The 18,896-nt window shown below is 40.7% G+C and overlaps 1 protein-coding gene across 1 annotated transcript in view; it reads right to left on the reverse strand.

Annotated features, from left to right (window-relative positions):
- The window catches only part of Msr-110, a 98,807-nt gene that overhangs the window by 38,473 nt on the left and 41,438 nt on the right, over positions 1–18,896 (reverse strand). Inside the window, exon 2 of the mRNA XM_019055486.2 lies at positions 5,501–5,668. Coding sequence (XP_018911031.2) covers positions 5,501–5,668 — 168 coding nt within the window. The remainder of the gene's footprint in view (positions 1–5,500; positions 5,669–18,896) is intronic.

The following is an 18,896-nucleotide window of genomic DNA, read 5'->3' on the forward strand; positions in this document are numbered from 1 at the left end:
ACCTGCGGCGCGGAGGCGGGCTATGGAGGAAAATTTCGACCGCCAACCGGTCTGCGCGCATTCGGACGATGGATGAAGGGTGATTGAAGAACTTGCATTGCGGCTGGTATTAAATAGAGTACCTGTATAGGGAGAGTACCGACAGATCGGTTCATGGAGGGCTTAGGGCCCAAAAGTGCAGCCACCCTTCTAACCAACTTCTAACGCACAAAATTTCACCGCCAGTCTGCAGATTCCAATTCTAACCAAGATGGCCAAGAATGTACTGAAATGAGCGTTCTTCCGCGAAATTGAGTAAATTTCTGCAAAAACTGAGTCAAACACGTGCTTAATAAAGGACGGTTCGTAACAATAGTATCAGTAAATCGCTCTGGATAATTGAAATTCATAGGTTGGCTGCCTTTTTGGGCCCTAACTTTATTCGCGGAGGCATCGGTGAAGGCCTGATGGACTTTCGGAGTCTCATCTGTCGGTACTCACGCCAGTGAGATTTTTGTAAAATCTTATCAATCAGTAAAATCCAACGTACTCGATGATGGCTAGCGTAAGTGCCAATTTCCGAAAATAATTTTTAATCTAAGGCGTTGGTCATCTACAAATATCATCTGCGTTATACATATTGATTCACAGCGTCGAAACACGACGTGTTATTCTAAGAGTTTGGATCAAATTCTATTTAATTGATGCGAGATAAGGATCCCCATGCGATGACGCCAGCACGCGCACGCTTGGATTCGTTTACTTGGAGACTTTAAAGCAAAGATAGAAAAGTAAGACGATTCGGAAAACATTTTGTAATAAAGATGATACTGAAAAATTGTTGTAAACTGGTGTTGTCCAGCTTGCCTTACTTTTCTATTTTTGCGTTAAGTTGCGTTGAATGGTAAAGCGCTAGCGATCGCTACCAAGTGACAAATATTTGGAACTCTTTTTGCAACAAACAGGAATTATTTTAAAGAACCGTTCCATGGAACTTCCTTCTAATTCAACTATAGAACTTTTTACTGTAGTACCTAAAACAGTTCATTTCCAACCCAGATCTGACAGCAATGTCTCATATGTTTTTGGTGTATTGCCTTAATCGCCGTGGCTCGCTGCGCCCGGACGCATATTTGCCAGATAGTACTGAAAAATCAGCACTTTCCCCCATTTAACCCTATGTAAAATATCCACATTTTATCGCCGTATCTGTCAAGCTAGCTTGAACGTGAATTTGCATAATATCCGTTTTATAGGCGGATTTGTTCACTTGCCCCCGCCCCCTCCCCCTCATCAACGTCTATCCATACATACTAGTTAAAGGTGGGAGGGGGGGATCTGCAGTACAGGCAAACCAGTCACTGCTTTCGGGAAAGCCCATTTGATAGTTATTAGGTAATGCTAACCGTTTGGGAGATGCAATTGGCAACGAGCGAAATCGGCATGTATCAGGCATGACACAACTCAAAATCAGTCAGTTTTATCCGTGACGTCACTGAAATGTTTCCGCATTTACAACAGAATGATTTAGGGCCCACGCCATGCTTATCATTTTCGACAAATCTAATAGCGATGGTTCCAACCACAACATTAAAACAGAAGCTCAAGTCCAAATTCTGTGTAAGGATTTAAATGTGTCAGTTCATCACGATGATTTCACTGACAAATCATGAATCGATTAATGACTCATTGAACACGAGAAATGTCGATTACCGCTTTTGAAAGTTGTGTCTTTTTACAAAATGAAAAACAAATATCTTTCCATATACCTTAAAAATGATTGATAGTTAACGCCACACATTTTACAGGTGTTAATGGAATACGTTGTCAGGCCCGGGCATGAGAATGTGGTGAGCAATATGAAAACATTTTTTTCTTTCTTACTTGTACTTGCACTTTAATTGGAATATGTTCCGGAGCTTTTTTACAGGTTGGTCCCAGGTTAAACCGCTAGAATGCTGCAGTAGCGTCATCTTTGGGTAAAAGTAAAACTTTTTTCTTTCGTACGATTTGTTCAAAAGAGCTTTTTAAGGTTGATGCATACCCTCATTCCCCGTGAAAGTCTGGGAGGTGAATTTGTTATTCCAGCATTATGTACAACGCATCGAATTTCATGAAAATTGCTATGTAGCCCATAGTTGATACGTTAGGTATATAAAAAAACATAGAAAACTCGAAATTTCAGTTAAAAAGGGAGTTCCGGTGTATATCTTGAACTATTAAAAAGTCCAGTAACTTGGTTTTTTGGCGTTTAAAGGTGGTATTTTGCGCAACCCCCGGGATCCGGACTTTTAACTGAGATTTCGATTTTTTATTGTCACTAATTAATCCGACGTATTAACCTATGGTTGCATATCAATTTTCATGAGATTCGGTGCAGAGAAAACTGTATATGACAATGCTATAGGTACATTAAAATTTGATCAAGTTAATTCCTGGGTTCTCTGGTGTGTTTACAAGTGTTTATGTTTTGTCCGAATATTACATTTTTTGAAAGTTAGCCTGGAATTGGAGACTGCTGGTAATGCAGAACAGACAACTGGATCTCGGAAGCAAATTATCTCTCGGTTCTTAAATTGGAAATGCTGCGATATTTTCAAATAATGAGCTCCAAATTCTGAGCGTGACCGGCATTGATGCAGTTATGGACACATCAAATAATGATTATTTACTCTGCAGAGAGTCACATCTCATTAAGGCCAAGACACGTCCAAATCAAAGGTGACTTAATCTCCCGCGATGATGGTCGCCTGATTACGAATCGGGAACAAATCCATCGTTTCAATTTTTCGCGTTGCTATTAATCTTAGCATTAAAACAAATGCATTATAAACTATTTTCAGTTCCTTTTGACAACACTGTTTGATGGCTGTTGCAATGTTACTTACAAAATTCGGTTTCATCTCACCAAACTGCAGGACGTTTGTTATTTTTAGTGACAAAAATGCAACTTCGGATCCAATTTATCGGCCTTTTTATTTGACTCGAACTGAAAGACGGTCACAGCCAGCCAAGACGGACTCAGAGTCCATTAAGCCTCAAAGATGGTATTTAGTGCTGGGTTGCCGATTTTCATTTTAATACAGATTTTGAACGGCAATTGGAGTTCAACGGACTGGTTCGCTTGTCATAGAGGCAAAAGTTGTGTTTGAACTTTGAAAATGAACAGTAACAATTTTTTCAGATCAAGTTTAATTGAAGCAGAATATCTCATTTTTCTGAGGGTAGTATCTTCATTTATATCCCACACTTTAAACTTTGCATTTAAGCTGATATTATTATTGTATTTTCCTCGCTGATAGTATTATTGTAAAGTTCAATCGCCGAAACAAAATTCTGATATAGACACAATCGACGAAGTATACATTTATTGTTTTAATAACAACATAATAATATAATATATAATATAAAATAACGATATAATTTTAATAACAATAGCTCTGCCAAGAGCGGTTGAGACCTCCTGCTTTATCGTGTCGAGTTCATGGCAATGTTTTCAATTTCTCATTCTCTAGGCAAACCTTAAAAAACCCTAGCGTTTTTTGACAGATTCGAAAAATTATTTTCTATTATAGTCAGTCTATTATTTTTCTACGCGACGTGTGACGGCTCTGCACAAAATGGCGACGCAGCTTTGGTCCGGCCGTCGTCGTCGTGCATTTGGACTTAACGGCGTCCGCGAATAGACTCAGCAAATGCGATTTTTATCCGCTCGCTATGCCGCACAGTGGGTCGAGTCAATGGGAGAGATCGAACAAAATATGGAAACCTCTAAAGCTTATAACTCCGTCTATACACAATTTTGAGGTTATAAAATCGGTTTCATTGGTTTCTTCGTGAATGTCCTTCTAGGATCAACTCTTAAAATTTGAAATGTGACGAAATAAACATCAAAATTTGGAGTTTAAGTAAAAATTTCGTGTCTGACCTCTCTGCTTGACTCGATCCGCTGTGCGTCGGTCCCATTTTAGAGAGCCACTATCTCAATCGAAGTCACAGTTAAGTAATTTTATTTAACTTTTTGACCCTCCATCTACCCTCTGCATCTGCTCTACAGTAAGCCAAAAACAATAAACTGCAATAAACCTATGCAGAGGTGAAAGTAATTTGACAAAGATAAGACGGAATAGCGTCTCATTTTCAAGACTAATTCGACCAATGACCAACCCCACAGCCCCAAAACTATTTTAACATTGAGTATGTCGTCAAGACGACCCTTAGTTCCTTCACCATATTTGTTTTTTGTTTACTGATAAGCTTTCAATATCTTATTTAATAGTTGTTTCCATATTCCTGGTGCACAATGAATCGAGTCATAGGAGAGGTCGGACAACATTTGGAAACTTTAAACGCTTATAACTCCGTTCATACAGAACTTTGAGGTTTTAAAAGTGGTTCCTTGGTTTTCCTCATGAAACTTTCTTCTGGAAGCACCCCTTGATTGTGACGGAATAGACATCAAAATTTACAGTTTTAGTCAAAAATGTTATGTCCGACCTCTCTAATAGACTTGATCCACTGTGCGGCGCTCACTTATTTTCTAAAATTTTAATTGAACCGATGGGAATATCAGAATTTTGGTCAACCATATTAATGTTGAAAAAGCTTGTTCATTGATGTTGTCTCCTTAGAATTCCCTGAGTCCCATGATACTATAAACATAAAACATACTATAAACTGCCACTGAGCTTGTGATTACAGATTTCCTGTTTTTAAAGGATACAGATGGAAATACAAGGAGCCACTCTAGTTTTAAATGGATAATTTTGCAACGATGCGAATAGGTACGTGACCACGAATAGAAATCGTTACTGCTTGGTTCAAAGAGGAGTTTTTTTCGGAGGCATTACGTGCATGTACACGCAGCAATGATGCAACTGTTTGATTAGGTGCCAAAAAACATGATCCACGGAGAAAACGCACGATGCGTGCAGCTTATCTTAGCTCCTGATTTTAAACTCATAAACTTTTACATTCCGATAGAGTGCACATGTGTTTCACTGAGCATCGATCAAGCATGTTTAGTACTGAAATCCCACGAGGTTATAAATTACTGCTAGAATTCTAAGATTCTGGGGGCGAGAAATTTTAATTTTTATATATAAGGTATGATTGCTGCGGTTATCTTTCACTGAAGAACTATTTGTTTCCCAAATGTATGAACAGGGTACAATGTGCACTATGAACACTAATTTCTCGATTGTCTGTTGATTTTGAACTTTTTAAACAAGGTAAATGTCTTTTGCGTGAAATTTTGAGGAGGGAACATCTGCTGAAAGTTTCGATTTTCTCTCCATCTAGTGGCCATTTCGTCGCTCCTTTGACGTAAGGGCGTGTCTCAATTTTCGCATGAGCCCCAGAAAGCATGGACTTTCATGTAAAACAAGGCTCATGTGAAAATCGAGATACGCCCTTACGTAAGAGCAGCGACGATGTGTGGCGTGGAATCACTGGAGTTTGTAAACTTAGTGCTAAATTTTAACCATACTGCAGTGTAAATAAATTGATTATTAGTTCTTACCTGCTGGTGGAGAAGCGCCTCAGCCTGGAGGAGCTGGGAACAAGATGCGTTAGCCTGAACGTAAGCGGCAGCTAACATAAACGAGCCTAAGATGAAACTGCATGTTATCACAGTGAACGCGATGATTTTCGCAATCTGTACGGCATTAGCTTTCGGTTTCATGTAAGCCTAGGGAAAAAACAAAATGAAAAGTTTAGTTAGTAGATGCAATACAAGGCGGAAAGTTTACAGGTCTCATCTTTCAAGGTAATGAAAAATGTTGGTTTTGCAGTACCATACTCTATTAATAAAGGGTGAAAACCCACGTTCAATTTCAGAGAGTAGCCTCTGCCTTACCCTAACCTTCGCTGAAGGCTGATCTTCCTTCATTACCTCCGAGTGTCGTTTTCGTATCGAAATATTGCAGAGGTATGCTAATATACGTGAAATTTTGTAGAAACCGAAATGTCAGCCACTGAGATTTACTATTAAAATGAAAAGTAGAGGAGAAAATTATTAACGAGAACAAAATTTTGTACTTGCCAAATTTTACGCGATGGAGCGGAATATTTATTTTATATATTGACCGAAATTGGCAGTTTTAGAAGGCGCATTTGCAGCATTAATTATCATCGAATAGTTATCTGGAATAGCCATTGTTACAATCTTTATTTGTAATAAAAAATAAAAAAACAAACTGCTCTATTTTATATTTCAGAGTTTTTAAACTCTCAGAGAATTGAGGAATTTTTGGTAAAAGGGCGTATGAGACTTCCAATGCTGCTACGATCGTGCAACGTAGCTCTCTAGTTGTAAGTAACTTAGCCGACATTACTGCTATGAATTTTTCCCTGAAGCTGCTTCGAGGTTTTTCCTCACTACTGTAAGGAACTAAGTCGGCTAATTTCATCTGCCGCAAACGCTAAAAAAAACTGCACAGTCCTAGCAGCATTGCAAGCTTCATACGCCCTTTTACTGAAAAAGTCCTCAATTCTTGGAGTCCCATAGAAATTTTTTTATTAAACCATCAATTATTTTAAAATTCAACATTCAAATGATCCTGGCAGCCGTGATTATTTTAATTTGAAAGTTAGGCAGATGCCCATTGTAACGAGGATTCCCAGTGGTCGGACGATTCAGCGTTGGTGGACCCCCCCTATCCCCCCCACCCATGATCCCCTCCCGATGCCACCGGTGAAGCGCCACCCCCTCTCGTTGAGTGTGAGTGCCCACCGCCGCCGCCACCGCGCACTGCATCGTGGCCGCGCATTGGAACAATACGTGATGGAAACGGTGAAAAGAGAAACTAAGGAAGACTCATCGTTGTTGTAGACACAGAGAGGAGATAACACCCCGACAAGACGAGGACGAGACGAGACTCCGTCACGATTGTTTCCTCGCTCCGTTGTCGGATCAAGCCCGTAAATTCCCGCTCCGCTGCCTTCAATATCCAGGTTCGGAAACGCAGAGATGGGCCACAAAGCGCCTTTTTAGTTCCGTGTAGGCTCATCAATATCATTTTGCACGAATAGTTGCCTATGTGGAAATTCGCAGGGGCCTTTATTACGCCGTTCCGCCGCCTCATACATTCAGTTTCGGGAACGCCAAGTTCTGGCACAGAGCGCCTTCTAATCTACGTGTAGGCCAATCAGAATGATCGTGCACGAATTGTTGCCTATGTGGAAATTCGCAGGGGCCTTTATTACGCCGTTCCGACGCCTCATACGTTCAGTTTTGGGAACGCCAAGTTCTGGCACAGAGCGCCTTCTAATCTACGTGTAGGCCAATCAGTATGATCGTGCACGAATTGTTGCCTATACTGAAATTCAGCCGTCCCGCATCTCTAAATATTCAGTCCCGACGGTGTCAAGCTCGGACGTGACAAGAGTGCTTTCGAATCTCTAAGTAAGCCAATCAATAACCTCGTGTACGAGTAGTGGCCTGTGCAGAGATTCAGATACGATTCTGAAAAGTTGATATAAGTTCACCCCCTTCCAAAATACTTTCGAGCAATCGATCGCAGGTGAGAAAGCTTGCTCAATCGCGGTCCGTAACGAAAGCTTCCAACAACTCACAAAGTTGCGAATTCATTGTCATCTCACTGAATGCATAATGCCACAGTTTCTAGCTTACCCAAATTGATTGTAATCGGCTGTTTTGCCTTCATTTGATAGAGTGGGCAAAAGCGGCTCTTACAGTTTGAACCGTGGCCTTTGTTGCGCTGACTTATTAGACAGCCCAATATTCTCTCTCATTTGATATGATCAGTAAAGGGGGCTTCAGCTGGTTAGAATAGTATGTCCTCAATGCTTTGTTTCACGCATCACGATTGAATCAGGACGTGCAAAAACCTCTTATGTTCATTTTGCCAGTCTTCGGATTTTTGAGTTAGTGATACTTTTAAAGAGTTTATACAGCCATAAAAGTGATGAAAGGACTCGTTTTAGGATTATGGTAACCGGAGGACGAGTATTAACGCCTTTTTTGTGGTTGCATCCAACTCCGGAGAGCATTATCAACTCAAAAGAACTAAAAACTTGAAAAATGTACATTAGCGGTTTTCGCACGTCCCGATTCAATTCATTTTGTCGAAAGTCGTCTTTGCAGCAAAGAAATTTTGCAGAGATGTTTGAACTTGGCAACGCGAGAGTGCGCGGGCGTCGCGGCGCGGACGACACTCAAGACACTGGGCATTGCACTGGTGTCGCCTTTCACTCCTTGCGACGCTGGCAGTACGTCGGTATATATCGAATTTTGCGCGGTAAATGGACGAAATAAATGATATTTATCATGTGGAGACGGCAACAGTGGGCAGCCCAGAGCCAGAGCGTCTGCGTCTGCGTCTTATGGAGCGAGCGGGGAGCATCAATCGCTCTCAGCCTCACCATCAGCCGGTTTAAACTTAATGAGAGATGGAGCACCGCAATGTTGCAAAGTGATTATAACCAATCAGAGGGGGCCCAACCAAGAGGGACATACATTTACAGGCAGGGAATCAGGGATCTGAAGTCTAGGCATTATAATCCCTGGATCCACTGATTTTTCAACATCCCTAGGGATCCAGGAATTTTTTCTAATGTGATAAAATTAAGGACAAAACAGCTCATTCACCCTCAATTTTGACCTCAAGCCGAATTTATCTATATTCAGAATGAATCATGATTCTACGAAAAAAATGTAGTCTCTCCAATTCTGGGGATTTTTTTAAAACAAATCTGGGAATTCGGGATTTCTAGTGAAACTTAGGGATATTTCCCTCCCCAACTGGGATCTTGCTTCGGATCACTGTCCACAGGCCTAAAAATTTCTCCTATAGGGTTGCTAAGTGAATTTTTATATAACTTTTTGAGCGAGTTCCGATAATGACCTCCGTTTGTTAGGATCGGTTCGGTTGTTCCCGAAAAAAATCGAGCTTATTTAGAGAAAATGCGATTTCCCAGGAAATTTTGCACAATTGCGAAAAACCAAGGCCATTTTTTGATTCACCGGTAAAACATATGTAGGAAAATGTGTATTGCATGCGAGTTAAATTTTCCTCTTTGTTTCTAATATCGAGACTTTTCCGGTCAACTGCCCCCATCCGACAATCCAGTACCACGTTCCACCTAGCGCTCATCAAATTGGTATTTTTACTTTCTCGCTCCCCTAGGGTAGAGAGGAAGTATTGTCATCCTCCACGAAAAAAAAAAGAAGTTGAAATTTCATCATTTCTAGACGTTTTAAGGTCCCAGGAGTCAAAATAACCATACTTGAAAAAATGTGTGTCCGTCCGTCCGACGTCCCCCAAATTTGCCTACAGCGATATCTCAGAATCTATCTGTTCGATTTCATTCAAAATTCTCACAAACACCATATCTATGGTCTCCTTATGCACGTCAAATGATTTTGGGGTACGCTAAAATTTGGGGGGGCTAGGCTAAATTGTCCATTTTTAGCAAAATCACACGGAAAGCTCATTTTTTTACCGTGTCTTTTCAGAATTGTGTTATTTAGGGGTGAAAAGCGGCAAGCGATGCAAGGATTTTGTAATTAGTCGCTCGGGGAGTAGCGGGCGTCTTGGTACAACTTCGTGACCTTCCGCACTCCATTCGCTAGGCAGCCGCCGCGATGGCTCGGAGGATTGGAGATGGTTGCATTGCTGCCGATTAAAAATCAGAAAATATACCGAAACCTCTTAGAAAGAACATAGTCCAATTTAGAAAGTATGTTGAATTTGCTACAAAATTTGCATCCATTATGAATCCAAGACCTGGATCATCCTAGATATATACGCGAACATCCTGATACGAGGTCTGTTAGATTAGAAACCGGATTTTGGTCATAACTAACCCACAATGCGTCCAAATTAGGTTTTCTTGAGCTTTCCTGATAGCTGGAAATATACTTAAGAACGCTACGTTCACAGATTTTCTTTATTTTGATCAGTGTTTATTCTGTGTCATCTTGAATCCGAGTAAGTCAGGTGCGTTTTGCGATTTTCATCATAGGATCACTGATAGAGCAAAGATTCAACATTAAATTTTGTTTTAAACTCGGTATACCTTGTACCAAAACTTTTGGTATCTGCTGAGTAAAGTGTACCATGATCATTGTATGAGATGTTCCCACTGTTTTGAATGGGTTAAACGATTCAAAACTGGTCAGGAGTTCGTCAAAGATGAGGAGCATGGAAAGCGACCCTCAACGGCAACTGACATTTGTCACGTGGAAGAAATGCGGGCAAAAGTGCCCGAAAACGGTCGTTTCGAGCTTGTTGAACAGAGTAATATTTCTGAAGGCTCTGTACATACAATTTTGATAGAATATGTAGACACGCATCGAGTTTCAGGTACGCTTGCCCCTTTATTGTTGTCCGTTGAACGAATATCCAACCAAATGTCAATTTTCCTTTAGCTGCTTGAACGTTCTAGCAGTGATCCTACATTTTTGGATAGGATAATTTTCGGTGACAATACTTTAGTGTACGGCTACGATATGGAGACGAAACTCCAATCGTCCTTGTGGGTTGAAAAATGTGGTGCAAGACCGAAAAAAAGAGACAAGTTCGGTGAAACATAAAAATCGCAAAACACCCTTGAGGTTGCCTTACTTCAAGCCACATACCAATGAAGCTAATTAGGATTTTTCAAACTTGTGAACGTAGCGTTCTTAAGTATATTTCCAGCTATCAGAAAAGCTCAAGAAAACGTAATTTGGACGCATTGTGGGCTAGTTATGACCAAAATCCGGTTTCTAATCTAACAGACCTCGTATTCCGGAGGATCCGTGATATTACGAGACAGTCCACTATCAGACTCCCCTCATTATCTCCTCCATCGTGTGAGAGATACTATTGGAAATCAACTCTTTGATTTGCCTACCGATGACTGATGATCAAAATTTGAGCAATTGGTTTGGCGATTTCAAACTAATTTGCAAAAACTCGCCTAGGAGAATGCTCGCACCCTTAGGAAACTCCGTAGTTCATAACCGGCGTGAGAACCTTTTCCTTACGCAGGGAACCATCATTGGAGATTTTCAAAATGCCACTGACTCGATTTTTCAAAGAACGTGAGTACGTACCTTTTAGCACCGGTGGTACTGAATTCGTGATACACACATTTGAACTTTATTTGGAAATTAGGAACTACAATTTCTGGCTCATCTGTAAAAACACCCATTTGCATGGGGGAAACAATGGTAAATACGTTGATTCTCGACTGAGCTAGAAATATTGTAGTCCCTAAGTGCAAATTGGAGTCCGTTTGAACTAGTTACTTGACTTAAACACGGACGAAACCAAGGTGAAGAAACGAGGGAATGACACTCCCACGGTGAGTGAAGTTATATGCTGTGTTTTTTAGGGACAATATCTGCGTTAATGTAAATTTTGGGGTTTGGACAGATCCTTTTATTTTCCAATACTGTGAACGGCGCAGCTGATCCATTCCGCACATATTTACGAAAAACACCACGCATCAACTACTCGCAACATTTGAAAATTGGCAGCTTTGCCGGTTGCTTCCATACTCCCACTGGCAATGCAACGTTGATGAAACATCGGCTCAATTATCTGCATCTGTAATCCGATCTCATCGAGCCGGAGCTTTAATTGCCAAATGACGATCGATCACCACTTTCTCCCTCATAAAAAGATCCGAATCAAGGGGATTTTCATGTCTTATCTGGCAACGCTGAATAATGACATATGCGCCTATCGGAAGCCACCAATCAAAGGCCAGATCCTGATGCTTAAATATCTTGTTTCGCGTGCATTAAATCGCCGGGACGTCATGTCATTTCGAAGTTCGATCGATACTCCTGAGAGTGCTGTTCAGGATGACAATTCCATGTAATTACGCAATGCGACAGATGTGGAGCGTTTTTTGGGTCCCCGTAAATGCTTTCATAGGAACTGTATTGGAAAGGATCTACAGACTCAAACTACTAATGTGTACATTTTAAATGACTCACGGTTAATCGAAATGGAGCAATTACGCGCCACGAATATTTACGGTTTGCGAAATCCTATTATAATGACAAAGAGAAACACGTTGGTGTCACTGATTTTCTCTGAATATCCAAACTCAAAGAAATCTCGCAAAGTTTTGGCTGTAATGAAGGGGATCGCCAAATTTACGAGAGGAATCTACATTAATTTCCAGTTAATCTTCATGCAAAGGTATGGGGCGAATACATTAGCAGGGTTTCCGCGGTAGCAGTATCGTTGTTCCACACCAGTGGCGTGGCGTGAATTGCGATATATCGATTGTTATACCATTTAAACCTATGGAAAAGGATCGATAAACAGGGTGTTCGCAGCGAACACCTTAATAATCGATTCTTTGCCGTAGGTTTAAATGGCATAACAATCGATATATCGCAATTCACGCCACACCACTGTTCCACACGCCTCTGCACAAGGCTGCAACCCTCTTAATGTATTTGCCTCCCACCGGTGCATGATGAGTTTAACTGGGTACAGGGTATAGAGGTAGACTCTCATAACGTGATCTCCGCCATTATGGTCTCAACTTCGAGAGTTTGCTTTTGAGTTAGGGATATCGTTCTAGAGGAAAACAATGACACAATCATATCTCTCGCAAATTTTTACACACGATGAATTACCTGTATCGCAAATATCCATGGCATGAAAGCACTTTATTCCAACTGTGACCAACCTCGTGATTTTAAGTTTCAACCTGATTACAATTTCGTGAAACTTCGGCAAGAATGCGAGAATGTGAGCAAATTGGTTGGTCCTTGTACATTATTCGGTCTTGCGATATGGCAAACGTGGGCGCATTCGTTTTTCTGCTCTAACAAAATGGCAGGGCACGGAGTGTTTACCGCGGCCGACCACTCATCCGAACATCAATTATTCTTTGTCAAGCTCGTCTTGTTTTATTTGGGATCGGCCCGCACTCCCCCCCCCCCCCCGAGGTCCCCCTTTTTCTCCTATTCTCCAACAACGAGGCGGCCGAAATTGTAGCAAGGTCAGGCAGGGGCGACCGAAAGCGGGATGGCCCGCATTCGGTTGATGGGTATTCAAATTATTCCGGATGACCAAAAGTTCGGGACAATGGAGGGCGTTGTTGCCGGCGGACTCGCGCCAGGCCAGCCGTCGGATTCGAACTTTTAAAACGATCCATCGCAGTCAAATCTAGGTCCCATATTATATATTACTCCAAATTCACAGAGTAAAGCAAAACAACGCCGGACGCAACGGCCAGAAAACCGGTGATAAGGACGCGTTCGCGGCGACGGGTGCACCCACGAGTGTTTTAATAGTGTTTTTTAGTAAATTTCAATAATATACGATGCGACTTTTAGTATTTACCCAATCGAAGTCGAAGTGGCCTGATGATGATGTGTACGTAACATCGAAATAGCTATCGCCTAAAATCGGATAACAAGTGATCGGGAGAAAGGTAATATCGTCAAACAAAATGCAGCCCGATAAAAAGAAGTCCAACTTTAAATTGAAGCAAAACAGTCAAATCTAGGTCTTACATTATACATTACCCCAAATTCATGTAGTGAAGCAAAACAGTCAAATCTACATTGTGGCGTTTCAAAAGCTCATCTCCTTTTTTGACTTTTTGGATAGAAACCAATCGACATTCCCGCTTCGAAATTGGTAAGGCAATTTGTCTTGCCCATGCGTATGAAGGCTATTCTCAAAAAGTTTCAACCTAACATGCTGCTCGGTTCCATTCCAAAAAATTAAAATAATAAGAAATGAAATTTTAAAACACCGCAATGTAGATGCGACTGTCTTGCTAGCGCTATCTCAATATGCTGGTCACGAACTTATCGTCCAACCATACACATACAAATGAAATTGTGTATAAACTGAAAAAGCAGTCACTCTTTCGATCTGAAAATTTCTTGAGAAGGTGGATAGTTTCTAACAAGTGAGACACCGCAGATTGAACTGTCCTGATATCGACTGGATCTCTATACTCTTATTTGGCTAAAACAGTGTTGAGAAAATTTACTGTCGCCACAAGACCTTTTACTCGCATCGTTACATAGATACAAAATGTGGACTGCATTTTGCAGTAAGGAACTATATACCTGGCTCGCACACATAAACTCTTATGAGCATAAGGAAAATAATGGCACATGTGCTGTTTCTTTAAAATGAGCCAAATATTGTAGTTCCTACTTGCAAAATGTAATCTAAAAGATATTGGAAGCGATCCAAGTGCGAAAACGTTTTCAGCAAGGCTCTAGTGATGTGTTTTTAGGATTTCATAAATTTTAAAACGAAGCAGCAACAGTGTGCAAGTGACTCAACGGCACAATAGAACATTAGCCCTCTGAAAACACTCGAGGTCTGTTGGAACTTTCACAAGAAACAGCACGTGCTAGAGGTTAAGATCTCTGCGACGACGCGACGCAATGCGACACCACGTCTTGTGAAGGCTTCTTTAAATTAGGACGACGCCACATTCATTTGTTTATTTTCCCGCCGATGCGATTTCAAGCACAACTTTCCAAGGCTCAGGTACATCTTCAATACGCGAGAAAACATACAGAGTTACAGAAGCCATAAAAGAAAAACATTCCTGACACAGAAATAGAGGATATTCTAGGTTACTGATATTCTCAATCCTGCGGTACAATTTAATTTTTAACATTTTGCAACATCCGGATTCTCTTACGATGTTTTTCCTTGGCACAGTAGTGACAAAAATGTGCCTTGATTTGGACTCCAATCACGAAAAAATCAACAATACAAGGAGACTTTAACGCAACGATAGAAAAAACAACTTTCGATTTTTTTTTTTGTTAATTATATTTAAAGCACTTATCCTATCTTAAGTACAAAGAATAACGCTACTTTTTCATGCAGGGCCTATTTTATTACGACTTTAGTCATCAGTCATCAGTCATTAGTCATCAGTCATGCAGTCATCACCTGGACTAAGGGCAAGGAGTCAAAATGGTCACAGAGCGAAGCCGCATCACTCATTAATATCCTTGCTCGCCACAGACGCGTGAAAGTTCACAATTGACGTTAGGACCTTTAGCCCCTCAACTCATGTCCTGCATATTTTTTAACACCTTTCCTCATTTAACTAAAAAGTGAGAAGCCGATTTAGGTGCGGGAGAAACAGCCTCGCACGGGCAAATGTTTCTAATTTCATTCTTGCACCGTCCATTTTTCTTTTCTCTCAATGCAGAGAACCTCGTCGATTTTGCGAATCGTAAATATGTTCTACATTTCGCGGTAAGGATCTACTATTTCTGGCTTAAAAATCATCATAAAAATAACATCTTAAAAATAACAGCTTCATCTTAAAAATAACATATGAGCAATTCGTATCCTGTAGAGGTCGAAAATAGAAGTTTCTTCTTGCAAAATAGGGTCCATTTGTTGGCAGAGTATTTTCATTTCATGCTGTGTTGAGAAAGAAATATGTTTGAAGATTCTTCGCGAAACATTCGGGGTCAATCTTGTTTCCGCAGAAAGTCAATGGGGACATCGAAAACAGGTTCTACAGAATTGCAATAGCACTAAAATGGAATGAAGCGGGTTCGACAAGGAAAACGAGACGAAAAGTTAGGGTTTTCGAATGAGACGATTTTCAAAGCAAACTTCAAAATCATGATAAAATGGGGCTCCAGTGTGAAATTACGGGCGTGAATACATCGTGAGAGTAAATCGAACGGAACTGCAGCAAGCAAAATCCGATTTAAGGATGAGTGCTTTAATCTCCAGTTTAAACAGTGCGCAAGAGATCGGGGAGGAAAAAACCGCAAATCTCCATTTTTCAGACGGAACTGGACTTTCGGTCCAGGTAAGTCGTTCCTAATAAGAACAGCTAGTGCTCTCTTAAGAATAGGCAGCATGAATTGTAAAGTATATTTGAGTAGTTTTTGACGTTATAACCAACTTTGGACCTCGATCCGAAAATTTCTTCCGCGAAACGTGCTAGATTTTCCAAAAATCCTAATATCAAATATTATTCTCACAATTCCTCGTCCTCCTGATGAAGGGACTTAACTCCATTCCGAGGTTGCCAAATTGACTCGCAAAGACTTCAATTTTTTACTTGATTACGACTGTGTAGTTTTCAGAGGAAAAATTAATGAAATTTTTCGTTGGAAATGCCAAACAGCTTTTCGGTAAAAATACAATTAGCGAGTGGTAATTTCGATACATCGCGTTGAGTTACGTTCTCTCGTCTTGTAAAGTATATGAATTCGATTACTCTCTGAAGCATACTTTTTGAAGCTAATGATCATTTTAACCGGAATAACTGATTTTTTAATATGAATCTTAAATGAAACTATGTGCATAGGATTTACGTGGAATATACTTCCTTTGGATTTAATTTAATTAATTTTCATACGGTTCCTTACAGCATTCGTTCAACTAACTACCTCACTGCTTAGGCACCTCAATGTCCGCCTAAAAAATTCCCTGTTAAACGGACTATCTTCGGCTGGTTGAGAGTTATCTGCGTGGCAACCCTGCAAACTGGGATCAGCGATTATAATCGGTTTCGATTACGAGCCGGCTAATTACTCAATGAGCAAATCGATTGTTCGATTATGTTGGCACCGCTGGAGCGCCACTCTCGGGTCGACGACTGCAACTCGCTATCCGGGACCCCCTGACACCCGGGTGCTTCAACGCTCGAGGGGCAAATAGGCAAAATACACTAGATAATGGATTTACTCGCTCAAGACTGCATGTTTATTCTTTTTCAATTTGTTGTGATTTCAATTTCTTTCTTGGAGGAAACTCCTTAAATAATTCTTCAGAAGCATGCACCTGTTAATAAATGAAAAAATGAACTGTCAGGTGAATTGTCACAGCGTTGCAGTAGAATTAAGGTCTTCGACCCTTACGCTTCCATTCCGATGGCTTTATCTCCGATGGCTGCAAACTGACGATTTTACAGGACGAAGAAAAAACTTCGCCACTTTTGAAATTATGAAGGTAGGTTTGCAATTATTTTATATATTATAACGTCATTACAGCGCTCCCATACAGAATTGGAAAAAACTAGAAACATTCGCTTGCGTAATTTATACTGTAGAATACGGCAATTTCGCTGGCTCATTTTTGCCAAAATTGTCAGTTTAAGTGGTATTGTTCCTTGGCCTTTGCTATGCATATGCTGCTTTTCTGCGACTGATGATAACTTAAGTGCACAGTTTTAATGATCAGCTCAAAGCAACCATTATACGGCGGTGATAACATTCCCTCCTCGCGACTCAACATTCATCAGCTCTGTACAACAAAACACCGCTGCACGGACCGCTGAAAACAGACTGCTGCACAAAGGAAACAAACAAGCAACACTTTCACTGCGGTCGCAAGAATCGCGCTTGTCCCAAGATCGCCAAATTGAGACTGAAATCACCTAATTCCATATTGATATTTTGGAAGAGTCTATTATTTTGCCTTGTTTTAATCCTGAGGACGGTGCGGGCTATTACGCTGTTCTCAATGCAAAGTATCAATGAAAATTATACAAGAGAATCTACTTCCGCCCCCCCCCCCCCAAAAAAAAAAAATTATCTTCAAACTCAACACTTTTTGACTCGCTGTTGCGGCTCAGCTGCGCGTATCACAACATAGTGTGACTTGATGGTTAATCATGTACACGGATTGGAAAAAATGAGTAATATTTATCTGAACTTTAAGTTCTCCCACAATCACCAACAGGACCATCAACTCATGAAAAATACGGTGGATGATATCATCTACACTGAATCATTGTGAGACAGTGAAAATTGCCTGAGAAAGCCTGAAAAATAGCCATTTTTTTATTGGAATGTATATCCATATGTTATAAAGGAGAGGGAGGTTTACTTAAAACTGAGTTTAACCCATGTCCCCTTCGTAAAACTCCGTAAGGCGAGCTCAGACTCCCTCTACCTCAACCAAGTAGTGTGCGTAATCCTTTAATGGCCCCAAAACAGAAAAACGTCATTTTCAGAACTGTGCTGTTGCATAAAATTCACGACTTTGCTCGACCCCACGGACATACATGTTCTGAGCGTAGTTTCTCTCCTCTGAAAGCTTTACTGAGCCACTTTATCTTGGCAGCTCTTAACAATCAGGGCACCCAATCGAGACCCAATCAACCGGCTCAAATAGACCGGCGCTGATTTTTACGATGCAGTCTCGGGATCCAATTAATATTCGATCGTAAATTTTCAAAGGCCTCCTCAACGTTGGGACAAAATAACGTTGGGACCGTCTTCCTGAAAAGTCACCCGTTTCACTTTCATCGTTAGGTACTCAGATATTTTTTGCACTTACAACCGTGAATTTTCTGAGGAGTTTCTTGTGACTGATAAATATTTAACATATATGAATGATTAAATTAATTTTTATTATTTTTCATTTTTAATGTAACGTGTGTTGAATTGGAGGTATCCATTTTTCCCTAAAAAATAGGAAATAAAATTAGAGAAATTCAGCTGCGTATAAAAGCGAACTGAAAATAAGGATAGGGTGAGGGGAGGGGGATAATGAGAGAGAGAAAGAGAGGAAAAAAACAGTTTGTTGGATGGAAACGATGCATGAAAAATGTGAGAAACGCTATTTTGATGACTCCTCCTCTATCTTGCCTATGTGTACAATAACGATACAAGCATATTGTTTTTGAAGTGCCCGATTAGCAATTAAGTTTCTATCACTGGACGCAACACAGTGGGTAAAGGTTGGATTTTTCCGGGCAAAAATAGGGGTATCTAACCAGGAATCGCATCACTTTAAGGTACTGCCACATTTTACCTTTAGCCCCTTGTGCGTTCGGCGTGGTTTGTTAGAGGTGAGCCGCCGAGGCAATGTTGCTATTTTTTGACGAGTGAAAAGGATTGAAGCCGGTTTGAGGGAGATGAAGGGGGGAGAAGGGCAAGAAAACGCGAATCTATTCACAATTATGGACGCTCGTTTGGAGGTGTC

Source organism: Bemisia tabaci, chromosome 1 (genome assembly GCF_918797505.1).
Source record: "Bemisia tabaci chromosome 1, PGI_BMITA_v3".
NCBI lineage: Eukaryota > Metazoa > Arthropoda > Insecta > Hemiptera > Aleyrodidae > Bemisia > Bemisia tabaci.